This window comes from Polyodon spathula, chromosome 4 (genome assembly GCF_017654505.1).
Source record: "Polyodon spathula isolate WHYD16114869_AA chromosome 4, ASM1765450v1, whole genome shotgun sequence".
Lineage (NCBI taxonomy): Eukaryota > Metazoa > Chordata > Actinopteri > Acipenseriformes > Polyodontidae > Polyodon > Polyodon spathula.
Window position 1 is genome coordinate 51,700,331 of NC_054537.1, and position 27,745 is coordinate 51,728,075.

The window sequence follows — 27,745 nt, forward strand, 5'->3', positions numbered from 1 at the left end:
TTTAGCTGCTGTGGCTCCGCCGGGGACGACTACCCATCTGCATGGAGCAGCAGCTGAAAGCAATCAGCTGTTCCAGCAGGCGGGTGGGCATGTCTCAGCGGAGCGTCAGTATAAAACCATGGCGATCGCTGTGATCGGGGCTGCTGCAAGGCCTGTTGTTTTCACAGCACCTTTGATTTATAGTTTGTTGTACTGTGTTTTATTTTGCACTTTTTATACAGCTTGATGTACTTGTCCTCTGTGAGTTACCATCGCTGGTAACATCAAATGACCACATTTATTTTACTTTCGTTTTCGTTTGTGTTAATAAATCCTGCGCGCCTGTGCCGGCGTTTAAACATCAACACCACCTGTCTCTCTGTGTGCTTGAACAGCGACTACCCACACACGTGACACGAGTAAGACCCTGTCACAGTTAACAAGAAAACTGTGACCGTGATCTTGGACACAAAGCTAAAGCCTCTGGTTTCTTGATACTACACCTCTGGAAGTTGTGAATTAATTTAAATGCCTAGGTGTGCCCTCAGCTTTCTTTTGGTATGCACATTGACAAACTTGTGAAAAACATAAATTACAATATTGGTGTATTATACTGAAAAATAGCTGTATGTCTCTGCGGGTTTGCACAAAAATGGTCATCCAGGTTTTGCTTCTGGATCTTGATTACAGTAATGCTGTTTACACAGCTCCATCTCAGGCTTCCTTAAGCAGTTAGATGTTTGTAATTCTCTATGCAGATTTTGTACAAGACACATTACTCTCATATGTGTGTATGATAGCTAGGGGTGCCTCCTCCAGGACCAGAAGTTTTCTCACTGCAAAATCTTTTTGTTTTTGTTTTTTTATGACATAGTGAAACCAACGAGACATATTTCTGCGTGGTAATATATTCTCACCCATATTGTTATTTTTTATTTCTATGTTACCTACTTTCTTGCGCTGTTTTTGTTTGGCTGAGCGTTTTATTTTGTTTGTATAAACTGTGACACGCTGCTGTAGAAAATGCTCTATTCATATATGGCTATGCAAGATGAAATTGGAAAGGTGTAGCATGTCCAGGTCTTTCTCAGGTAGCTGCTAAAATTCCCTCTCTTCTCCCACTGAACGCAAAATATGTCAGCAAGTGTTTTTCTTGTATTTTCATTCCGGGACAACCAAAAAAATCTGTCGGACAACATGTTTTTTTTTGGCTGCTTGCCCGATGGGCAATCCGATTTTTTTACTCTATAACAAAATAACTTTCTGTGCTTTAATCAAATGGCAGTTTCCCAATCGAGGGGTGTACTGTGTTCTTGAATGAATAGGATATATGGATGCAGCATGCCACAAATAAGTACTGTACTTGTAATTCTACTTTTATTCACAATCTCATTATTATTATTATTATTATATTTATTATTATTATTATTATTATTATTATTATTATTATTATTATTATTATTATTTAGTGCTAATAGTGACAAATACTGTAATAATAAAGAAAATCAAAGAATAAAACAGTACTAATATTATTAATAGTTTAGCCAATGCCTTTATCCAAGGTGACTTCCTTAACTTACTCCAGCAGCTTATATTGTTCGTTTTGGATTGTCCTTTTACTATAGCGAACAAAAGGCTTTGGACCCAAATAGGGTTGTTATAGCGAGGGTGTACTGCATTTACTATTTGACTTATGTGTTTAATAGACAACACTTATACATTTTAATATATAATGTGTGCACATTTGTTAGTTCACGTTTGTTATTTTTCAGCACCCATAGTGTTCAACATTTAACAGAGGGTGCAAAGAAGTTTGGATCAGAATCCAATATCATCTCTTACAAAAAAGTAACATATTGCAAGTATACTTGTGCCAAAATTGTCTGGTTTTAGTATACTATTGGCACTATTATTCTATCCTATTTTGGCACAAGTATACTTGCAGTATACAACTTTGTATATTCTTATTGTAAATAATGCAACGTAGTTCTCAAATATTGAACATTTATTAGATTCTATCTTGCTTCTCTTTTGCGTACATGCATTGTCTCTTGCTAGATATGCACCTCCAGATTCTGACACATACTTTTAGAAAACCAGGAGCAACTTCTGCTCTGGATGAAAAAGCTATAATTCTCTGCGGCTGTCCGCCTATGTGGATAACAATAAAAAAACTAGTAGAAACTAACTAAAACCCAAGTCTGGGAAAAACAAATGGAAATCTGGAAAAAGTATGGAATTTTGATGTTGAAAAAGGTCTTACTAATGCATTGTACAGTTTTAACATTAGTTCCCTTGATTTAAATTCAGCACTTTTCACTGTATACCCTAGCATCTTGTTGACCTTTTTTTATAACTTCCCCACATTGTCTAGATGAAGACATTTCTGAGTCAACAAAAACTCCCTGGCCTTTTTCACAGATTCCTTCAATTTCAGTATCTCCCATATGATATTTATAATGCACATTTTTATTGCCTGCATGCAGTACCTTACACTTTTCTCTATTAAATGTCATTTGCCATGTGTCTGCCTAGTTCTGAATCTTGTCTAGATCATTTTGAATGACCTTTGCTGCTGCAACAGTGTTTGCCACTCCTCCTGTTTTTGTGTCGTCTGCAAATTTAACAAGTTTGCTTACTATACCAGAATCTAAATAATTAATGTAGATTAGGAATAGCAGAGGAGCTAATACTCCACTGGTTACCTCACTCCATTTTGAGGTTTCTCCTCTAATCATTACTTTCTGTTTTCTACATGTTAACCACTCCCTAATCCATGTACATGCATTTCCTTGGCATGGGATACCCTGAGATACTGTACCTATATTGAGTACAGTGTACTTTGTACAAATCCATTCACTTTCTACACAGTCCATTGGTCAATTATGGTCAACTTGACATTTTTTTGAACAACAAAATGTCGACAATGGACTGCCCGAAGGGCAAGTACCATTACCAAAATTTTGCGAGCCCTGTGTCCATACCAAGAAGCCGTGCTAATCGTTTGGGTCTTCAGATCTCAATTCCTGTAAAAGGTTGTCGTGAGCACCCTGCTCATGCCCGCTAGTGATCCATTATTTCATGCGGTTTGCACAACCAGGTATTCTAGATATTAGTACTGCCATACCCTATTTATTTGCCTATTTATTCATGCCATTGCGGCTGTACTTTTATGCATCCAGGGCAGTTCAAACACCAGGAAAAAATAACAAATTGTGTGTCTCTTCCTACAGTTTCATCAAAGAGTGTATGATGTTCACTCACAAATTTTTTTGCAGTGCGACTTCCACCATTGACGTGCGACAATCACATCAGGCAGTGTATACAGGGCTTTACTGTTTTACTCAAATAATTATTTCATGGCACTTTGTGTTCCTAAAGCAAAAACAGTACTGACTATTATTTAGACACAGGGCAGCCTTGGCTTGGTATGACTTTCCAATTGCTTTAAAAGCCTCCTCTAGACCTCATCTATTTAAATCGGATCCAAACACACTTGAATAATATTGTTTTATTTATTAAACCTGCAGATTTGTGTTATGTAATTTTTCTGTGTTGTTAGATCAGCAATGTGTCATGAAACCTGTAAACCTTTGTAAAAAATATGGTTCATCTCAGTGGGCCTTCTCCAGGTTAAATAGTTTGAATGAATAATATATTTTATATTTATCGATACACTCTTCGAGGAGACTAGGTATTTGTTATACACTTTTTCAAAAGTGTTATACACTTTTGAGTAGCGTTGTCTGTTAACAAGAAAAGTTGACAAAGGTTGACCATTTTCAAATACAATCAATCAATCTTTATTTTATATAGTGCCTTTCATAGTGGAACACCATCACAAAGAGCTTTACAAGGTGCAGTAAATACAGAAAAATCCATAATACTTCAAATACAGAGAGGTGCATGTAGGGTCGCAAAATAAAGTGCAGAGATGTCAGAGACAACCAATAGCTACCGATTGTTGCATCAAAGGTTTATTGCAGTGGTCATCAAACAACAAAGCGCTCCGGAGAATAATGGTCACTTTATCAGTAACCAGTGTATTCTACCGGGGTAAGCATGTACATGGGTTATATAGTTTCTACATAAAATCCCTTGCTCCTATCAGGAACTGGCACGTCTAACCCCCCCCCCCTCCCCCCCATTGCAGTATGTTCATTTCAGAAACCAGTTAAGATTAAGCAAGCATTTTATGGTTAAGCAAACATAGCACTTCTCCCCTTCCTCTGTCCCCAGTCATCTGACTCTGACTCAACCTAAGGGTGTGAAGGAACATTCTGTCCTTTCTTCCACCTTTCACAAGTTCTTCATATTGCAAAACTGCACCCCAATGATTGTTGGTTGATCCTGTTATCCTGTTTGGTTCCTTCATGCATAATACATGATATACAGTTAAAAAAAACATAATATATTAAATACAGTGGAAAATACAAAATACGCAAAATTGTACATTAAATACAGTGGAAAGTGCATAATACATGATAGTAACAATACGTGAAATAGTAGGAGCAGCTAAGAGCAGATATCAGGCTTAAGGAGCATGGAAAGCAAGAGAGAACAGGTGGGTCTTGAGAGTTGATTTAAAGTGAGCGACGGTGGGAACATCATGCACCAAAACTGGGAGAGAGTTCCAGAGAGTCGGAGCCATGAAGATAAATGAACGTTGTCCAAGTGTGATGCACTTTTGCTTGGGGATAACAAGCAGGCCAGAGTCGGAGGACCTCAGCTTGCGGTCAGCAACATAGCGGGTCAGCAAGTTGAGGTGGTACTCGGGACCTGTGTGATGAAGGGCAGTGTAAGTGAGTAGGAGGGTTTTGAAAATAATTCTGAACTTTACAGGTAGCCAGTGCAGCTGGGCAAGATGGGGGGGTGATGTGATGTGATCACATTTTTTACATCTGGTAAGGATCCTGGCAGAAGCATTCTGAATTAGCTGCAGTCTGTTTATAGTGTGTGCCAGGAGACCACCATATAGAGAGTTACAGTAGTCCAGTCGAGAGGAGACAAATGCATGACAAAGTATCTCCGCATCTGGGAGGGAAAGGTAGGGACGGACTGTGGAGATGTTTCGAAGATGGTAGAAGGAAGATTTGACCATGGAGGAGTTGTGGGTATCAGCGGAGAGGTTGCTGTCAAGAAGTACACCAAGGCTTCGTTCTGTGGGGGAAGGCAGCAGCAGACAGTTTTCGAGGTTCAGGGCAGCTATATTGAGATTCTTAAGTTGCGTTTTAGATCCTACTAGATCCTAGAAGGATCCTAGTAGATCCTACTTTTACTGTTCAGTTGAAAAAAATTGGCAGTCATCCAGGCCTCGATGTCTTGAATGCAGGCAGAGAGCCAGACCATGGCAGAGGGGCTACCAGGGTCGATTTTTAAGTAGAGCTGGGTGACATCAACATAGGTTGTGTTGGCAGATGAGGTGGGAAGCATGTAGATATTGAAGAGAAGGGGCCGAAGAACAGATCCTTGGGGGACACCACAAGTGACTGAGTTTGCAACAACACTGCATCCAGCATAAAAAAAAAACAGACTGCATGCATCCGAATAGGTAAGAGGACATCCAGGAAAGACAGATTTCAAAGATTCTAGCATACTTCTGAAGGCGGTCAATAAGAATGCCATGATCTGCGGTGTCAAAAGCAGCTGTTAGGTTAAGAAGGACACGCATAGAGAAGTCCTACAGAAGAGATGTTGACAAGCTTTTGTAAAGAGTATATTTTGGTAATAATTGGTGGTTTTAAGCCAGCCATGGGCACAAAAATACTGTAAATCATGATTGTGTTTAAGTTTAAAGTTGATGGAACCACTTCTGCTTTTTAACTGGCTAATGATGGTGTTTTATATTGCTAACATTAAATAGGGCTTTTAAGGCTTTTTTAAATTCATGGGAATTGTGTATTCATTTTATGGTGCACATAACAAGTATTTGGTTAGTGCAAAGTTTTGAATATATTAACACATGTATTTATTAAATAAGGATATTATGCAGACCTGCGATAGTATAGAAGCCATTGAATTGTTTGTGACTTGTACTAAATAAGCAGGAGAATGTGATATTCTTACTGAAGCACCGCAAGCAGTGGCTTTAGAGGCATTTGAAACACTTTGGTGTCAGTCCTTGGAGTCCTCTGCAGAAACTGTTAATGTACACTAAATGTCTAGACACTAATTCAGATTGCGTGACAATTCTGTTGTCTTTTCCAACTTCATTGTTTTTGGAAGATATTCCGTGCTTCACTAGTTGAGATGTTGCCCTCAGCGCAGTAAGAACTAAGGATCAGAAGTGCCTTGCACCATATCCAGCTTAAACATATGTAACTGGTATAGGATTAGTTTAGAAATACGGATTTAACTGGACACCTTGCCAAGAAAACAAAAAAAAAGGAATTTGCCTCATTATTCTCTTTTATACCTTTATATTGAAAAGTTAACCTTTTACTTGATTTTGACATGTGGCAGCTTGTAATCAAGGATTATGATGGACAAGGACATGATTACTTTTGCTGCTGATGCTGAGAGTGTGAACCATCATAGCTCATCATAGCACCAAGTTATATACATCATTTTTATGTATGTGTTAGATGCAAATAAAGCCAGTACACAATTAATTTCTGCCAAGTATTTGTGGGGTAGTGATGGGTATCATGGAGAATAAAACATTGATGTGAGGAAGGACATTCATTTTCAAAATAGAAATTCTACCGTGCAGCGTAATCTGTAAGGGAGACCATCGAGCCCAATTTGTTTTAATTGTAGTCAAAACAGTTGTCTTTACAAATCTGTTGGAAATTGGGGTGTATTTTAATACCCAGATAAGTGACCCACGTAGACTGCACCTGAAGAGGGGTATTAGAAGGGAGAGGGGCAGTTTTAGCCGCAGGATTTACAGGCGTTAAGACCGACTTGGACAAGTATATTTTGTACCCAGAAAGTGTAACAAAGTCATCAATTAATTTCAGAGCGTGAGGAAGTGATTTTTGGAAATACTGAAGTAGCAGTATATCATCGGCATGGAGAGCTATGTGATGTTTAGATCCCTGTATATCAATGGAGGTGATGTGGGGGCTTTGTTTAACAGTCTGTGTCAAAGGTACTAAAGAGAGAGCAAACGATAGAGGGGATAGGGGACACCATTGACGTGTGCCTTTTTCAAACTCAAACTGAGAAGACCTAACTGAGCCGGCCTGCAGGCAAGCAGTAGGACTACTGTGTAAAATACGTATCATATTAATACATGAGTGTCCAAAACCAAAACGTTCCAGAATTGCCCACAAGTAATGAAATTCCAAATGGTCAAATGCCTTCTCAGCATCTAAAAAGAGCACCGCATATGAAACTGGTTGGTGGGGGGGCTGAATCAATTGACTGACCCTGTGGCTGTAGGTAGCACACAGACTGAAAACAAATAGAAACAAAAAAATACAATGATAAAACAACTACATCTAAGATGCCAGCCTCCTGGGGCCTACAGGGAGGTAGTCACGCTGCCACACCACTTATGCTAGCGAAAAGAAAACAAACAAAAGCTTCTGTGGATCTCGAACCAAGATGGGACAACACACACCCAAAAGCCTGTAGAAGTATAAAGAGTTAAAGTTCTGATGACAACCCCTCACTTACATATAACTTGGCTATCATGAACAAACTCTGAATAGTTGTACTTTTACTCACACCTCTGGTGGCGAGCAAGCATTACAAACTACATCCCCATAATTGCATTGTAAACAAAACTCCAAAAATAAATCTGGTTGTACAAATGAACCAGCAGGTAATCTTATTCTATGGACGGGGCATTGTGCTTCTGAAAATGTGAAACAAAGCGCTGGTCATCTTGAGGAGTGTTGTATATGGTGAACTGGCCATTGTGTATAATTTTAAGCTTCGCTGCTAGAGGAGGAAACTCTGGATTTGAAAAGACTAAATAAACCATTTGAATTTTAAGTTTGATGATGCTAAATTATCAGGTTACAAAACAGTACTGTATCCGTTGTGAACGAATCGCTATCAGTGCCAAGAAGATGTTCTTTTAAGCGAAGTTCCTGTTCCTTTAGCTGGAGTATTTACAATGGGAAAAATCAGTTTCACCACAAGGGTGTTCCCTTTGGTGAAGTGTTCTCTTAGGAGTTGTTCCTATACGCGGAGACTACTGTAATCATTTGTAGCCATTTAGAATAGCTTGAAAAGGTTAGGATTAAATTGACTTTGATATTTGTGTCGCTTTGAATACCTGTCTGTGCTTTCCAGCGTACCACAGAGGTCCGTTTTGTTGTCTCACTGACAGGATACATTTCGTTACATTGTTTTCTTCCAGGTACCTTTAATAGATGTATATCACTCAATGTCTTTCTGTTTGTGTGCTGTAGTGAAGACAATTAAGATATGCGCACACGTGTACATAATAAACCTTATAATCTTTAAACTAAACAGGTGCACTGTTAGTCAGTTGAATGCTGTTGGTGTTGATGTATGTCCCTGTATGTTCTTCAGGTGTTATTTGTCATTGTAAATAAATGCCTATAAATATCTAGAAATGCGCACTGAAAAACAGAAGCCTTACTGATATGGTACAGCTTTCTTAGCAGAATGTATAGTACAACAGGAGTAGCACATGTATCACTGTATGTTGATGTATATTGCATTTGGGATATTTTTATTGCATGTATTAGGTGTTGCATTACAATGCGTAAGGCCAATTCAGTTATAATTACAATATTGTACAATCTTTATTGATTAGCCTTATCACAACCTTAATAGAAAATGTAACTAATAGTTTGTAAATATGATTATATTTATTCTACAGATGTGAAAAAAATATTGCCTGAGTAAAACCATTGCCTTTGTTGTTTCAGGTGTGAACAGCCTTGCCCAGTCACTGAGTGCCAACCAGTTAGTTCCCAACACCCTCCGTTATCTTGACCTCTCAGGGAACCTTCTTCGAGGAGATGACCTCTCAGTATGTATTGCATCATGTTGTGATCTTGAGGAGACGGGCAGAGGGAATAACTGTTTTTTTGTGTATTCTATCAGCCCAGCTGAACGCATTAGGGCTCAGATTTCTAGATATGTGTGGAAATAATTTCAATTTAATAACAAAAAAAAAAAAAAAAACTGGGCTGAATGATACCCACACTTTTTCAAGCAAGGGACATAGTGTCATTTGTTTCCACTGAAAGGGATTTAAATCAGTTAAACATTCTAATACTGTACATTTTCACAATATTTGACACTCTTATTATATTTGTTATTCTCCATAATTTTTTTTATTTTTTATTTGTGTGTTGATCACTTACAGTGGTGTGGAATTCATATTGCCCAATGCCTGGGACAACTAGATTTACCGCTATACTTTGCCTGCTGGACAAATATATATATATATCTTATATATATATATATATATATCTATATATATATATATATATATATATATATATATATATATAATATATTATATATATACACACACACACACACACACACACACACACTGATGTATACTGATGCATACAAGAAATACAACACTCAGGTCTAATGGATTTACTCAAATGTTTTCACTGAAAATATGAACAAAAATACAGATCAAAGAATCGGTTAGTTAATATCAGTTATGACCACCCAGTCCTGGCAGCGTTGATGCATAGACCTGATTAGCCTCTGGATAGACTGCTGTGGGATGTCCCGCCGAAGGTTGGCTGGTTGCGGTTGTCTCCTGTGGATGGCACTGGCGATTTCAAGTAGGGAATATTAACTATTACAAAATGGGTGTTTCCCTTTAATGCATCCGAACTGAAAACTCTATACCAAAGATTTTCGCAAGAGCAGGGTGGCGCTGCAGCGACCCCTACGGTCATAGTCATTTTCATTTTCAGATAAGTGTATCTTTCTTCTTTATGTTCCTATTGTTAGCACTTTTTAGCTTGCTTCTAAGTCTATATATATATATGTAGACACACACACACACAGAATTGCTGAAGTAAAATATTATTTCAGGCTGTTTTTCTGTTGTTATTAGTCTGTGCTGGTTACGTCCCACCGCAGCCTTGTGTGTTGTGGGAAGCCTGCGGCTCGATTAGCCGTTCCTTCCCGGGATCCTAGTACATTAGACTGACTCGCTGCAGTTGGAGTACCGTATATAAAACATTCATTTTCTGTAAATGTATTACATGTAAATAAATCCAAGAATATTTTGTGGACCGTGTGGTTTTGCTTTCGTTTCCACCGCTGTGTATATATGTTTTTCTGTTTTTCATTCTTAAAGACGTACTGAAAAATTCCGAGCAGCTATTGTAGGCGTTCCTACTAGCAGCTCGATGCTGTTTTAGTACTGCTTCTGCATAATTATTACCAAGGCTTTTTGAAGCGGGCTTTTTCTATTTTCGTGCATGAATTTTGAATTAGCCAGTGGCTGTTGATTCACCACATACAGTAACTGCGACTCGTCGCCCCCAATCCTTAGAGACCGAGGTTACTGTTTCGGTGCAGGCCGCTGCTGTTTTGGTGTTTGCACTGACTACGCAGTTTAGCCAGTGGCTGACTTGCAGGTGGGCATCACTGCTAACTTACCACTTGCAGTAACTGCGATTTATCAGCACCGATCTCGCTTGTGATTTTACCGAGCGTCTGTGTCAAGTGCATTGTGTCGGCGCCGAGCGTCGGCACCGAGAACATGTATAGTTACCGAGCGTCATCACGGAGTACATGTGTAGGCACCGAGCGTCAGCACGGAGAACATGTGTAGGTACCGAGCGTCAGCACGGAGTACATGTGTAGGTACCGAGCGTCGGCACGGAGTACATGTGTAGGTACCGAGCATCGGCACGGAGTACATGTGTAGGTACCGAGCGTCGGCACGGAGTACATGTGTAGGTACCGAGCGTCAGCACGGAGTACATGTGTAGGTACCGAGCGTCGGCACGGAGTACATGTGTAGGTACCGAGCGTCGGCACCGAGTACATGTGTAGGTACCGAGCGTCGGCCTCTAGGGAACGATCTTTCATGCCTGCACAGCTCTCGGTATCGCTGTGCGCCACCAGTGAAGCTGGGCCCTCTTCTCGTGATCCTGTCCAGAAAGATGGTAGGAGTTGAGCTAGGAAGAGCCCTATATCTAGCTCTACCTCTCATTCCTCGCCGTCTTCCTACAGTTCCCCCTCACCTTCCCCCCTCTCCAAAGTGGAGGAGGAGGAAAGCCCACCAATCACGTTAGGCAGCCAGGGGGCAAATCGACAAGATCTGGGAAGCGATATCGAGCCAGCAATCCTTACGGAACTGCTGAGAGAACTCCACCAATACTGCCAGTAGTGTCACCTGACGCTTGCAGCACAGACTGAAAGGCACTCTATTTATGATGAGCAGCTGACAGTTACCCCTTCTGCCCCTCTGGTCCACCCAGACTTCCTGTGTGAGGTACAATTCACCTGAGAACACCTGACCGTGTCTGTGGTGGTTTCCTGTTAATGGATGCAGTGAACATGGTTTCTTGTGACAAGAAGCTGGGTTTTACCCACTTTCCACCAGTAGAGGCCCCCATTGCTTCACTTGTTCAGCCTGCTAACTCTTCCTTGCCTTCCAAGGATGCAGCATGTCCAAACAAGCAATGCAGAGTTGAAGGTCTTTCTCAAGACAGCATATACAGCTAGTGCTTTCTCTGCTAGGCTGAGAAGCAACAAGAGCATCCTTGTAGCTTACCAGGCTCACCTTATCGGGTCCATTGCTGATATTTGCAAGCCCTTGTCTCTCCAGTTGCGCTTGATCTCAAGGAACCTGCTCAGACTGTCCAAGCTTAGTGGACAAGCTATAGAAAGGAACATGGCAGCATTGGTGGCAGCACGCAGGTAGCTTTGTCTCTCCCAGGCATGAGTGCTGGCCTGGGATAAAATGGCCTTGCTGGACGCTCCCGTCACCACAGGCCACACATTTGGTCAGGCGTTAGACGAAATGCTACAGCAGTCGCAATGTACAAGGGAGTCCACCAGGGAGTTGGTGCACCTTCTCCCAAAGAGCGCACCCCCACTATGCAAGCCTGCAGCAAAATAGCAGGTGTACTTTTAAGTGCCCTGTGGCTAGACAACAGACATGCTGCCCTAGGATATTGCGGCCACACACCCAGGGCTTTTTCTCCAGAAGCCATTTAGACTACTGGAAAATCAATACTGTGCAAACTGTTTTCTTTCTCCAATTCCAACACGGCCCTCCTACTTTCCGGGGTGCGACAAAGTGGTCCATTTGCATAGTAGACCCCTCAACATGAACAGGGTGTTCTGCTCCAGCTATTTTCTAGTGAGAAAACGGGATGATGGCCTCAGACCGATCCTCGAACTCAGACAGGTGAACCGGTATCTGAATCGGAGATCAAGATGCTGACTTTGCAACGACTTTTGCAGTCCATCAGGCTAGGCGACTGATTCACCACAGTGGACCTGAAGGACGCATATTTCCTCATCCCAATAAAACCAGAGCACAGGAAGTACCTGAGGTTCACCTTTCAGGGAACAGTGTACCAGTTTGGTGTCCTACCATTCAGTCTGTCTCTAGCCCCACACGTTTTTACGAAATCCATGGAGGCTATACTAGCCCCATTGAGACTTAGACATTAGAGTCCTCAATTAACTGGACGACTGGCTCATCTGCACCGAGTCTCCAACAAGGACACACAAACACAGAGAGCTCTTCACCAACCATCTGCATTAGTTGGGCCTGATAAGCCATGTAAAGAGCCAGCTAATACCCACCCGGCTAGTAACCTATCTGGGGGTGTGCCTGGAGCTGGCAGCAGAATCAAATACCTCCCACTTGTCTTTTGCATATGCAGCCCCTGCAGGTTTGGTTCAAGTGCACGGCTTGTGAACCGGTTTTGAACCTGCAACCTCCTGTTGACAGTGTCCCGACGCTGTCTACTCTGTCCTCTGCTATTCCTAATCTACATTAATGATTTAGATTCTGGTATAGTAAGCAAACTTGTTAAATTTGCAGACGACTCAAAAGTAGGAGGAGTGGCAAACACTGTTGCAGCAGCAAAGGTCATTCAAAATGATCTAGACAAGATTCAGAACTGGGCAGACACATGGCAAATGACATTTAATAGAGAAAAGTGTAAGGTACTGCACGAAGGAAATAAAAATGTACATTATAAATATCATATGGGAGATATTGAAATTGGAGAAGGAATCTATGAAAAAGACCTAGGAGTTTTTGTTGACTCAGAAATGTCTTCATCTAGACAATGTGGGGAAGCTATAAAAAAGGCTAACAGGATGCTCGGATACGTTGAGAAAAGTGTCGAATTTAAATCAAGGGAAGTAATGTTAAAACTGTACAATGGACTAGTAAGACCTCATCTTGAATATTGTGTGCAGTTCTGGTCACCTCGCTATAAAAAAGATATTGCTGCTCTAGAAAAAGTGCAAAGAAGAGCGACCAGAATTATTCCAGGCTTAAAAGGCATGTCATATGCAGACAGGCTAAAATAATTGAATCTGTTCAGTCTTGAACAAAGAAGACTACGTGGCGACCTAATTCAAGCATTCAAAATTCTAAAAGGTATTGACAGTGTCGACCCAAGGGACTTTTTCTGCCTGAAAAAAGAAACAAGGACCAGGGGTCACAAATGGAGATTAGACAAAGGGGCATTCAACCCTAGGAGGCACCTAACCAACTCCCCAGTAATGTTAAGCTAACACCCTGGGATCCTTCAAGAAGCTTGCTTGATGAGATTCTGGGATCAATAAGCTACTAACAACCAAACGAGCAAGATGGGCCGAATGGCCTCCTCTTGTTTGTAAACTTTCTTATGTTCTTATGTTCTTATGTATAGGCACTCATTTGGTGGAGACCGCCAAGCAGCGTCACCAGGAGAGAGTTCATCATCACAGATACATCCAACATGTGATGGGGTGGAGTGTGGAACGGCAGGGGCTCATAAGGAGTGTGGCAGCCCCCATGGGAGAGTTGCCACATCAATATTTTAGAACGGGGGGAGACACGTGCTCATCCGCATGGACAATACGACTGTGGTGTCCTACATAAACCACCAGGGTGGTTTGTGGTCACCCAATCTCCACTGTGTAGCCCACAAACTTCTGCTGTGGGCACAAGCGAACCTCCTCTCACTCCGGGCAATTTACATGCCGGGGGTGATCAACTGGGCAGCGGACCTCCTCTTGAGGGGGATCCCCAACAGCGCAGAGTGGAGACTCCATCCCTAACCCTAACCCTAACCCTAACCCTAACCCTAACCCTGCATTTGAGTCATCTGGGATTATCAAACAGGGTGATTGACACCCTGCAAAATGCCAGGGCAACCTCCATTCCCAATATGGGTACAAGAGGGGGCGTGTTCCAGATGTGTTCTTGTCTCATGGGAACCCATGACATGCCCTATTGCAGTTATACTGCAATTTTTACATTACCTTTTTGATGAAGGGAAATCTCCTTCTACTTTTTCTAGCCATGTAAAAATCAATTCAGTCTCCCCAGGAGCTCATTTCCTGACGGGGCAATTTTTGAAAGGCTTCGGCCACTGGTGAAAGATTTAGTTCCTCACTGCAAGTTAAATGTAGTGCTTAATGCACGAACAAAACCAACATTTGAGCCCGTTTATTCAGCTGAGCTCAAATTCTTGTCTTTCAAGTCGCTTTCTTGCTTGCCATCACTTCTGCTAAGCGAGTGAGTGAAATGTAAGCATTTTCAACCTTGAAAGCTTGTCTAATTTTTTCAGAGGCCAGAACAAAGGTCACCCTTCATAGTAACCCAGCTTTCCTGCCGAAGAACATCTCGGTTTTCCACATTAATCAGTCAGTGGAATTGGAGGCTTTTCATCCCCCTTCTTTCCAATCTGACAAGGAGCGCCAGCTCCATATGCTTTGCCCAGTGCAGGCGTTAGCATGCTATGTGGAGAGGACTTAAAGGCTGTTCACACTGGATGCGGCGTGCATACCTCCTCCTTGCACGTCACTCTGCAGTTGCCGCAGACCACTGTTGATACCAAACATGACAGGGGAAAGTCAGTGAGCGTTCTGTTGTTACGCATGTACAAGCAACAAACAGTAAATGCCAGCAGGAAGGGAAAACTGTTTTTATACAGAAGGCACAAAGCTTAGTAAAAGAACTGAACGGAACTGAACATTATATATAGCTATATATATATATATATATATATATATATATATATATATATATATATATATATATATATATATAAAATACACACACACACACACACACAGAGTGCCTGTAGGAAGTCTACACCCCCTTTAAAAATTTTCAGCTTTTGTTGCCTTATAGCCTGGAATTAAAACAGTTATTTTTTTTTTTTTTTTATTTATCTACACATCCTACCCCACAACTTCCAATTGAAAAAAATATTCGAAAAATTTGTAGAAAATGTATTAAAAATAAAAAACTGAAATAGCTTGGTTGGATAAGTGTCCACCCCCTTGTAATAGCTATCCTAAATTAGCTCAGGTGTAACCAGTTGCCTTCAAAATGACACCCCAACTTAACACTTGGCAAATTAAAAGGGAAAATAAATGGAGCAAAGTACAGAAAAGTTGCCGCCCTCTGAAAGAAAGCTGAAACTGGGACGAAAGTTCACCTTTCAGCATGAAAATGACCCAAAGCACACAGCCAAAGCTACACTGGAGTGGCTAAGGACAAAAAGGTAAATGTCCTTGAGTGGCCCAGTCAGAGCTCTGACCTAAATCCAATCGAAAATTTGTGGCATGACTTGAAGATTGCTGTCTATCAACGCTCCCCAAGGAACTTGACAGAGCTTGAACAGTTTTGTAAGGCAAATATTGCCAAATGTAGGTGTGTAAAGTTGGTAGAAACCTATATATATATACAGTGCCTTGCAAAAGTATTCAGACCCCTGACCAATTCTCTCATATTACTGAATTACAAATGGTACATTGAAATTTCGTTCTGTTGGATATTTTATTTTAAAACACTTAAACTCAAAATCAATTATTGTAAGGTAACATTGGTTTTATGTTATGAAATATTTTTAAGAAAAATAAAAAAAACTGAAATAGCTTGCTTGCATAAGTATTCAACCCCCACACATTAATATTTGGTAGAGCCACCTTTCGCTGCAATAACAGCTTTAAGTCTTTTGGGGTAAGTATGTACCAGCTTTGCACATAGTGTCAGAGTGATTTTGGCCCATTCCTCTTGGCAGATTTCCTCCAGGTTGTTCAGATTGGTTGGGCGACGCTTGTGGACTGCTTTTCAAATAGTGCCACAGATTCTCAATGTGATTGAGATCAGGACTTTGACTGGGCCACTGTAGAACATTCACCTTTTTGTTCTTGAGCCACTCCAATGTTGCTTTGGGATCACTGTCCTGCTGAAAGGTGAATTTCCTCCCAAGCTTCAGTTTTTTAGCGGACTGAAGCAGATTCTCTTGCAGTATTTTCCTGTATTTTGCTCCATCCATTCTTCCTTCAATTGTAACAAGATGCCCAGTCCCTGCTGATGAGAAGCATCCCCACAGCATGATGCTGCCACCACCATACTTCACTGTAGGGATGGTGTGTCTTGAGGCATGGGCAGTGTTAGGTTTGCGCCACACATGGCGCTTTGAGTTTTGGCCAAAAAGCAACATCTTGGTCTCATCTGACCACAAAACCTTTTCCTACATCGCAGCTGGGTTACTCTCATGCTTTCTGGCAAACTCCAGACTCGCTTTCAGATGGTACTTTTTGAGTAACGGCTTCTTTCTTGCCACCCTCCCATACAGGCCAATGTTATGCAGAGCTCTTGATATGGTTGACTGGTACACCATTACTCCACTCCCAGCCACTGAACTCTGTAGCTCCTTCAAAGTGGTTGTTGGCCTCTCTGTGGCTTCTCTCACAAGTCTCCTTCTTGTTTGAGCGCTGAGTTTTGAGGGACGGCCTTTTCTTGGCAGTGCCTGTGTGTTGTGATGTAGCTTGCACTTCCTGATTATTGATCCAACTGTGCTCACTGGGATATCCAAACACTTGGATATTATTTTGTACACTTACCCTAATCTATGCATTTGTATTTATCTCTAACTTCTGTAGAATGTTCTTTGGTCTTTATTTTCCTTCAGATTCACAGCCTTACCAATGCCTCTTCAACAGTGGGGTTTTTATCCAGAAAATGTGACAGCAACTTTAATTGTTTACAGTTGGAGGCCAATGGTAAGGTAATTGTGTCCTCGTTAGGGCAATTTCTTTCATCGGTGCAAACTGGGAGCTTCCACAGCACAGGGGTTGAATACTGTGCTGTGCAAGCAAGATATTTCAGTTTTTTATTTTTCTTAAAAATATTTCCCAACATAAAACCAATGTCACCTTACAATAATTGATTCTGAGTTTCAGTGTTTAAAAATAAAATATCACACAGAATGAAATTTCAATGTACCATTTGTAATTCGATAATAAGAGAAAATTGTTCAGGGGTCTGAATACTTTTGCAAGGCACTGTGTATATAGACACACACACACACACACACACACACACACACACACACCATCCTAATTCCCCCAGAATTACCCAAAATATCAGGCAATTGTGTTGTTTAAAATAAAATAAATACACGTTGCTTTTAAAAATTGAGATATTTTCTTTCTTTGTGAGTTTTGTCTGGTTTGCTGTGTATAGGCAAAGAGAGTTTGAGTTACAGTCATCATTATGCTTTGATACTATTGAGCATTACCGTATACACAAAAATGCAACTACTGCCACCCCATCATACCAAACTTTTGGAGCGACGGGATGGACTGTAAACGCAGCAACAATCAGTGGTACTGAGCATCTAACAACACAAAAAAAGATAATTGCGATCGCCCTACTCTACTGAAGAAAGAAAAAAAATCTGGGAATTCTGTGGGTCCATGACATTGGCAAGAAAAGAAAAAGGTACATCGAATATATATCATTGGCTGATGCAGGAGCTCCGGTTTGATGAAGGCAGATTTTAAACCTCCTTAATGTTGTATTATACAACTCTGGAAAATCAGACATCAGAACCATGAGCTTTTCTTCCATTGTACTTTTTTTTTTCTTCCTCACAAAGGAGCCTCCTACTTTCCATTGATTGGTTGCTGGTAGTTTATGTCACAGCGTGGCGAAAGTATTTTATTACCTGCTCGCCGCTCTGCAGTGCCGCTTCCCATGACAGCCTTCATTGAAAACAATTGTTTTTGCCGCGTGGCGTCCAGTGTGAACGGCCCTTAAAAGCTGGAGGCAGTCGGAGCAACTATTTGTTTGTTACAGGGCTAAGTCCCAGGGACAGGCTCTGTCTCAGCAACGTCTGTCCAAATGGTTAACTGGCCAGTTCACATGCAGTCTGTATTGTGCCTATCTGCCCCCTCCCGAGAAGCTCACCGGCCATTCCACCAGAGGTCAAGCGACTTCACGGGTTTTGTTCTACGGTGCATCTGTTCAAGATATACTGTGCAGCAGCAGTGTGGGCTTCCTCCCATACGTTTACCGGGTTCTATCGGGTGAATGTCGTGGACCCACAGAATCCTGGATTTGGCATTGTACTGAGTGCGGCTTCCCAGTCCACCCAGTCACGTCACAACATTAGAGGTGAGTCCATCACGTGCAATTGTAATCCTAGCACCATGTGCTTGCATTGTCCTGCTGGAAAATCGACACTTCTGGATTGGCTTGCGCCACGAAGCCTTCGACTTCATCAGTGTATCACTAAGCAGTAAGGTTGCCCTCAATCTGCACCAAAGACATTCTTGTGTTAAAGGATATTCTTCCCCATATCTTCACACTTCCACTGATTGGGTTGAACAACACAACAGTCAGCATAACGCTCACTATGACGTGGTGGGCTGGTGTGCTCACCCTCTCCCTTTCTCTGGACTAGTCTGTTGATTGTTGAAGTAGAACATCTCATTCTCCGGGAAAACTGCTCTGTTAGACAGGCTGCCTTCAATCATACAATAGCAACCAGGTGATCTTCATTACTCAAGCAAGACATGGTCATATCTTTCGCTGTTCTTGCGTTAATTAGTCCTTTCGAATGGCTGTTTATACAGATTCTTAATCAACTCATTTTTGCAATGTTAACTCAAAAACCAAACACTGACCACCTGGCATATTTATGAAATCACATGACTTGTATATCCTTGTATACCTGTATATTTTGTTATCCCAAGGAACAATACTACTCAAACAATCAACAAACCTATATGCTCACTATTTAAAATGTAAGTAGCATTTTGTACTCACAATACATATCCCCTTAATTCACAAACCCTCAGTCACACACACAGTAACGCACATACATTTATGCAACAGTATTATTAGTTTGCTTTGCTTTTTGTCTAGGAGTTCAATAAAGTTAAGAACATATAACAACAAAAATGACAAAATACGTAAAAATTGTTTTATTTTTATATGTCAGGCATGGATTCAGACTGATTCACAGTGATTTATGTCAACCGGTGAGAAAACAAATATCAATCCACACTTTTGACATTCAAGACTTTATTTATTTTAAATAAAGTAATAATCAGCATGTGATGCATTCCTAAAACCTATATTACGCTAGTGCTTTGTTTCACTTGTCACCTATTGTTTCCGAGACAGCTCTTGACCTAGGCTAAGGAGTATTTAAGTCCCACACCTATCACTTCTGATTAGCTAACTGTGGAAAAGGCTGATCTTTTATTGGGTACAAAAAAAAAAAATCGGGACAAGTGCACAGGTTCAGATCACCCCGCTGCAGCAGTGCTCCAACCAGCCATCATGGGGACAAGAGCACAGGTACAGGTTAGATGAGGGAAAATAGCTATGTTTAAAAAATAACTTTGTAATAGAACTAAACAGAAGGAGAAAAAGCAGAATTGCAAATACTGCATATTTTTTGATAGGAAAAAATGCAGACTCCTTTAAAGATCTGGGCTTCAGCAGATACAAAACTGAAAAAAAAAAAAATAAAGAAAAATCAGAATTCCACAAAGCAGCTGCAATATTTAGCAGTGATTTTTATATCTGTGATGCAATAAACTAAAACACCTGGACACCAGCAGTTGAATTGAGTTTATAGAGAAAAAATGAATAAAACAGGCAGAAACTTTAAAAGAATATACAACAATATTAATATTTTAGTAACTCCAAGTATTGCTTGTTCTAGTTTTACTCTTAATATGTAACTTACATTTACTAGCAAATGTGTTCCAAACTGCTGAAAGAAACATTTCCTCAAAGTAAAATTGACCCAGTGAATTTAAAACAACTTGCATGAAGCTTTCATTTCTGTTCAATGAGGATCAATAATAGAAACGATTCATTTTGATTCATTTTTTACTGTCTCACATTTCATGAATTAAAATTCCAGATTAAAACACTGGGCTGATTGTCTACCTTTACTTGTAGATTTACTTGAAGATTGCATTGTACATGTCTCCTTAATAGAAAATAATTAAAGTTGTTTTTATGGACAAAACATGAGGCATTTTTAGACCCTGTTTAAACTGCCATAAAGGGCTATTACATTATGTTAAGTCATTTATATTGTCTAGTGTGAACACCTGAAGAGGCACTTCATTTCTTACTTTACAATTATGAATCATAGATTTCAAAAACTACTACAATTATTAATCAGTCATTTAGCAGATGCTTTTATCCAAAGTGATTTACAGAGACTAGAGGGTGAACAATGCATCACAACTGCTGCTACAGAGTCACTTGCAATAGGACCTAGTTTTTACGTCTCACCTGAAGGATGGAGCACAAGGAGATTAAGGGACTTGCTCAGGGTCACAAACAGAGTCCATGCTAAGCTGGGATTTGAACCTCATGGTACCAACTCTTTTCTTTAATGACTGGATCACCAAAAAAAAAAAAAGTTTTACGTTATTACAAGATAATGTTACGTTATTTCAAATTAAACATGTGCAGAACTGAAGTGGAGCTTAATAATTATTGTGAAGTATAGAGAATAATGCACAGGGTTGTGTGTGATATGAGAAACTAATAATTATTGTGAAGTATAGAGAATAATGCACAGGGTTGTGTGTGATATGAGAATCTAATAATTGTGAAGTATAGAGAATAATCCTAAGGATTGGGTGTGATATGATAATTTCATAATTATTGTGAAATGTAGAGCATAATGCACATGGTTGTGTGTGATATGTGAATTTCATAATTATTGTGAAGTATAGAGAATAATGCACAGGATTGTGTGTGATATGAGAATTTATATCACATGGTTGGTATTTTGTGGTCAATATCAGTAAGTTATTAGCTCGCGCTCTGTTGTAGGTGTTAATGAGTGTGTGTTTCCTGTAATAACCCGATGTGTTTTTTTTATGGGAAATATCAACTGGGTGAGCACATTTGAAAAAAAATGTTGCGCTAATGAGTTTCTGTAGTATTTCACAAAGCCCTTAACTGTCCAGTTTCATTAAATTGTATTATTATTTAGCAGGTGCTTTTATCCGAAGTGACTTACAGAAATTAAACAAAATATAAAAGTATATATTACAGGCAATAAAAATGCAAAACAAACAACCAATGCAGGACCTTTAATAAAACTGTACAGTTAAGCGCTGTACTACAGAAACACATTAGCTCTACATTTTATTCAATGGGCTCATCCAGTTGATATTTCCAGTAAAAAGACGTCCATTTACATACCCCAGTGGAAATTTATAATTTCAACAAATTTCTCAAAAACAAATAATTATAGGAAAAATCTTTGTAGCAAAAGTTTTGTTTTTGTGGATGAGGAAAAAAAGTTAGTCTAGGAAATAGTCCACAATGATTTTTTTGCAAAACTCCAAAAATGTCAATTCAAAAGTATTCATACCCTTACAAGGAAAATTAAATTAATACCTAGTTGAGGCCCCTCCAGCAATAATAGCCTCTTTTAAACAATTAAGATATTGTCAGTGAGCTTTTTGCATGATTCTTTAGTGGTTTTTGACCATTCTTCAATGCAAAATTGTTCCAGCTCATTCAGATTCCAAGGACTTCTCTTGTGCACAGCTTTCTTCAACTCATTGTAAAGATTCTGAATCGGATTTAGATTGGGACTTTGACTAGGTCATTCTAGAACCTTGATTTTATTCTTCTTTAACAATTCTGAGGTAGTTTAAGATGTTAGCTTTGGATCGTTGTTATGTTGGAATGTCCAGGCTTTAAACCCAAGTTTTAGAGCAGAGGGTTTCAGATGATTGGCCAATATCTCTTGATATGCTATGGAATCAATTTTACCACGTACTGGAATTACGTTTTCTGTGCAGTTCGAGGAAAAACACCCCCATAGAAGGATATTACCATCTCCTTGTTTGACAGTAGGTATGGTGTTCTTTTCTTTGTACGTCTCACCAGACCTACTCAACAAGCATTTTCTAGACTTTTCTAGAATTAGGTTCTGCATTATCATATTAACATTTATAGCACCTTGTAGACAATACTTACACAGCATGAAAGGGGTATGACACTGCAACAGGGGAGATCTTTGCTGATTGTTTTGCACATGCATGGTTCTGCAAGAAGAGGACAGCAACCTGTAAGATCCCCCTATCAGTCATGGCAATGACACAGAGGTGGGACAAGGGTGTATGGTTTCTCCCTCTTTCTGAATGGTTGGGAGACAGGCCTATAAAATAACGTTCTGTTGTTCTCTCAGGTCGGTCCCTATAGGACGACAAATGAGAGAGTGGAAGCTCTATTTCTGAGAATGGTCGAAGAATGAAAATAAAATAATAAATATAGGGGTAGCGGAGAAACAGTGGGCAGACCCCAAAAGTATAGACCGTAATCTGAGGGAACAGTGGAGTGTAGGATGGAGACCCGGACCGTGCGGGTAGCGACGGTCGGGGAAACGCTGCAGAGTACAGCACCTTTATTTTGCAGTGTTGTTAATAATGTTTTGTTTTCCCTTTTTTCTTTGTGCCTTTTGTTTACATTATTATTTTGAGCACTTGTATGTGCACTGGACTGTATACTGGTATTGGTAACCCTGTGGTCACTGGTTTTACTGTTGTCAGTATTCAGGCCATGGACAACAGCGCCCTCTGTTGGTAAAAATAAATCGGTGCGCCTGAGCAGCGTTACAAATAAATTTTCGACTCCTGTGTGTCAGTGAATTGCCCACCACCCTTCCACAGATAGTCAAACTTTGCTACATTTTTACAAAAATGATCTGTTTTTGAGAAATTTCTAGAAATTGTAAATTTCCATTGGGGTATGTAAACTTGTATTGAGAAACACACACGCACACGCACACTTTTATGCTCTCGTCCTGTGACTTTTAAACGATACTGTTACTTTTAATTGGATAAATCAACATGTAAGACTTTTAGAATACAAAGAATATTATGTATAATACACCACCCACTCGATATATCCCGGGTGTCGGGGTCCAGTATAAATTCGCTATATATCGAGGCCCATGATATATAGCGAGAGACCCGCAGAAAAACAAATAGACTAACACTATACAACCACTCCCTAGTTTATGTAAAAAGCAGCACACCGTTTTAATTCGTATAGGAGAGGGTAATTCCTTCTCATCAACTTCAGTCTCCAATCAATGCACAAACCCGCTGCATTGAAAAAATCGATTCCCAACAACTACATAGGAGGCTTGTTGCTAGGGAGCTGCTAGGAATCATTGCCTTGTGATTTTTGCTAGTGCATTAATGCCACACGTGAACACCTCATAGGCTAAAATAAAAACCGCCTCAACAAGTAGATAGTTAATTTGCTTTGTGTCATTGTGCAATACATTTGTGTATGATAACAGTATGATATTAATGCTTTGTTTTTTATTGTTTTGTATATATTTTTGTTTGTGAGGTGCAGTACGAAATAAAACAAACAGTAATTCTAAGTGCCTGTGTATATTGCAGCTAAGGCATATGCAGTTAGACAGTATGGGGAGCCAACTGCAGGTCCGTGATATAGCTGAATCCGCAGTATAGCGAGGGGCCATATAACAAGGGGTGGGTGTATATAAGGATACCGGTACTGTATTTTAATTCCTTTTTTGGATTAGGTTAAACATATTGGATGTATGGTGATTTCCATATTATTGTAGAACAATATCAAGTGCCTTTGGATTATTATAATAACTATAGTTTAACAGAAGGTATGTGGCAATATAAAATGGCAAGGATGTGAAATATGTAAACTATTAGCCAGAATGAATACTTAAATTTATATTTTTCCTTCCTAAACTAAAATTTGAAAAAAAAAATGTTACAACTTCCTACTGCTGTAAGTACTTACTTTCTGAAAAAAACAAAAAACAAACTAAAAAACGAACTGTGGAGTTCTTGATAAAGAAGACTTTTTAATGTAAAAGTGTACATGGTTGCAGGATATTACTGGTCAAACCTCGTATTCATTAATGTTTCTTTATTCAGAACCTGTACAGTTTCCTGGCTCAACCCAACAGCCTTACTGTCCTGGATGTATCCAACTCAGACTGTGCACTTGATATGGTAAGTTTAACAGCCTGAACTGTTGATCTCATGGTTAATAGTTTTCCCCGGAAAAAGAACCTTCCTTTTTAAAAATGTTTTTCAGGTGTGTGGAGCACTTCTACGAGGCTGTCTACAACACCTGGCAGTTTTAAACTTCTCCAAGACTGTTTTCTCTCACAGGTACACCTTTATGTTATCCCAGTTTGATTAGTAAGGAATGTCCTATATGCAGGCTAATTAATACCACTGATAACTTGCCACCAAGCCTTTGTTTCCATAAGGAAGGGCCTAATCTCTTCAAAATCGGAAGGTGCCAGTCTGCCTAGATAGGCCTGGTTCTTTAAACAGTTTATCTCATTATGGTGCTGAAAGGTATGATGTTGGAGAGTGCATGTGTGGCAGCACAGGGAGGTCTTTCACTGACTTGGCATCTCACAAACTCTTTACTGCTGAAAACAGTTCAGTCCTGTTGCATCATTTTCTTACATTGTCTGTCACACAGGCAACTTAGCAATCACACCAAGGTTTACGATTAAATACTGTCAAATATAGAAGCAACTAAAATATTTAAGAGATGGTTGAACAGAACAGACCATTCTATAGATCGAAAAATTCAGCAGGATTGTCCAGGTGATTTTTACACCCATGTTTAACCCTTCGATTCAGATGATCTGATGGAGGTTTCTATGTTTTGTCATGAGAACAGAAATATATATAAATTAGTGTTTCTGGATCTTTTAGATTCCCAAAATATGAAGCAACTGATATAAAACAACAATGTGATGGTGGGTTTTGGTGGTTTTTAGGTAAACAGTGTCCAGTTTTGACAGGTTTGTTATAATAGGGGATACTTCAAAGTACAGCCCTAAGGTTGCTTTTTAATTTTATCACAGCTGTACTTGTAGCAGAAATTTTAAAAGTACCAAATAACAAAACAAACAACCACTACAATTAAGCTAGATGATATTTTTTGCCATTTTATGCAGCATTATCACAGGGAAGCCCCATATTTAGGTCTGCACCCCTTTCACATTTGCATTTTTAAGGCGCCTTTGCATGTTCACCAATGTGACTGAAAAGCCGGTGTAAAATGTGGCTAAGGTTTTTTTTTTGTTTAACAGAACAATAGCCTAGCCTGCACTCAGAGTGGAAGAGCTACGGGGATATACAGTAATCCTTTTGTAGCAGATGTTTCTTATTATATATATATATATATATATATATATATATATATATATATATATATATATATATAGCTCTGGAAAAAATTAAGAGACCACTGCAAAATTATCAGTTTCTCTGGTTTTACTATTTATAGGTATGTGTTTGGGTAAAATGAACATTTTTGTTTTATTCTATAAACTACTGACAACATTTCTCCCAAATTCCAAATAAAAATATTGTCATTTAGAGCATTTATTTGCAGAAAATGACAACTGGTCAAAATAACAAAAAAGATGCAGTGTTGTCAGACCTCGAATAATGCAAAGAAAATAAGTTCATATTCATTTTTAAACAACACAATACTAATGTTTTAACTTAGGAAGAGTTCAGAAATCAATATTTGGTGGAATAACCCTGATTTTCAAGTACAGCTTTCATGCGTCTTGGCATGCTCTCCACCAGTCTTTCACATTGATGTTGGGTGACTTTATGCTACTCCTGGCGCAAAAATTCAAGCAGCTCGGCTTTGTTTGGCTTGTGACCATCCATCTTCCTCTTGATCACATTCCAGAGGTTTTCAATGGGGTTCAGGTCTGGAGATTGGGCTGGCCATGACAGGGTCTTGATCTGGTGGTCCTCCATCCACACCTTGATTGACCTGGCTGTGTGGCATGGAGCATTGTCCTGCTGGAAAAACCAATCCTCAGAGTTGGGGAACATTGTCAGAGCAGAAGGAAGCAAGTTTTCTTCCAGGACAACCTTGTACTTGGCTTGATTCATGCCAAATCTGCCCGATTCCAGCCTTGCTGAAGCACCACCAGATCATCACCGATCCTCCACCACATTTCACAGAGGGTGTGAAACACTGTGTCTTGTAGGCCTCTCCAGGTCTCCGTCTAACCATTAGACGACCAGGTGTTGGGCAAAGCTGAAAATTGGACTCATCTGGGGGTGCTTCAGCAAGGCTGGAATCAGGCAGATTTGTCTTTCTGAAGGATGCATGAATCAAGCCAAGTACAAGGTTGTCCTGGAAGAAAACTTGCTTCATTCTGCTCTGACAATGTTCCCCAACTCTGAGGATTGGTTTTTCCAGCAGGACAATGCTCCATGCCACACAGCCAGGTCAATCTAGGTGTGGATGGAGGACCACCAGATCAAGACCCTGAGTGGAATAAAGTTACCCAACATCAATGTGAAAGACTGATGGAGAGCATGCCAAGACGCATGAAAGCTGTGCTTGAAAATCAGGGTTATTCCACCAAATATTGATTTCTGAACTCTTCCTAAGTTAAAACATTAGTATTGTGTTGTTTAAAAATGAATCTGAACTTATTTTCTTTGCATTATTCGAGGTCTGACAACATTGCATCTTTTTTGTTATTTTGACCAGTTGTCATTTTCTGCAAATAAATGCTCAAAATGACAATATTTTTTTTGGAATTTGTGAGACATGTTGTCAGTAGTTTATAGAATAAAAGAAAATGTTCATTTTACCCAAACACATACCTATAAATAGTAAAACCAGAGAAACTGATAATTTTGCAGTGGTCTCTTAATTTTTTCCAGAGCTGTATATATATATATATATATATATATATATATATATATATATATATATATATATATATATATATATATATATATATATATAATATATTATATTTTTTTTTTTTTTTTCCAGTACAGCACATTAGCAATTGTATGGTATCTATTAAAAAAAACATATTGACTATTTTGACTTACTGTTATGGTGTGTAACAGGGTGACGGTGCAAGCTTACTTCCCCCCACACCCACAATCACATTATTCTCTCAAGAACACAGAGGTATTTAGAACACAGGAAACAGCAACTTGCTAATGTTGACATGTATAAATATTTATTTTCGGAATGGATACTTCATTCAGATTGCAAATGACTATCAGGTTGTACACAGTGACTGACATTCACAAGATAAACTCATAACTGACCACCTAATAGCACTACTGCTCCCTCCTAAGGAAAGACAGCATTAAATAATGTTAAATACATGACACATGTTTCTCAGTTACATGTATCTGTATGAATACTGTCTTTGTTTACAAGCACGATTGTTAAACTATTCTGTTGTTTACTCATTATTGTTATCATTGTTATTATTATTCTCTTGGAAGATTACCGAACATATGGCTATAACAA

General features: G+C 39.6%; 1 protein-coding gene across 3 annotated transcripts in view; it reads left to right on the top strand.

The window, feature by feature from the left end:
- LOC121314619 (F-actin-uncapping protein LRRC16A-like) overlaps window positions 1-27,745 on the top strand; it is a 255,535-nt gene that overhangs the window by 124,266 nt on the left and 103,524 nt on the right. For all 3 annotated transcript variants that reach the window (XM_041248065.1, XM_041248066.1, XM_041248067.1), the window contains exons 13-15: window positions 8,832-8,935; window positions 24,346-24,423; window positions 24,509-24,585. In XM_041248065.1, coding sequence (XP_041103999.1) covers window positions 8,832-8,935; window positions 24,346-24,423; window positions 24,509-24,585 — 259 coding nt within the window. The remainder of the gene's footprint in view (window positions 1-8,831; window positions 8,936-24,345; window positions 24,424-24,508; window positions 24,586-27,745) is intronic.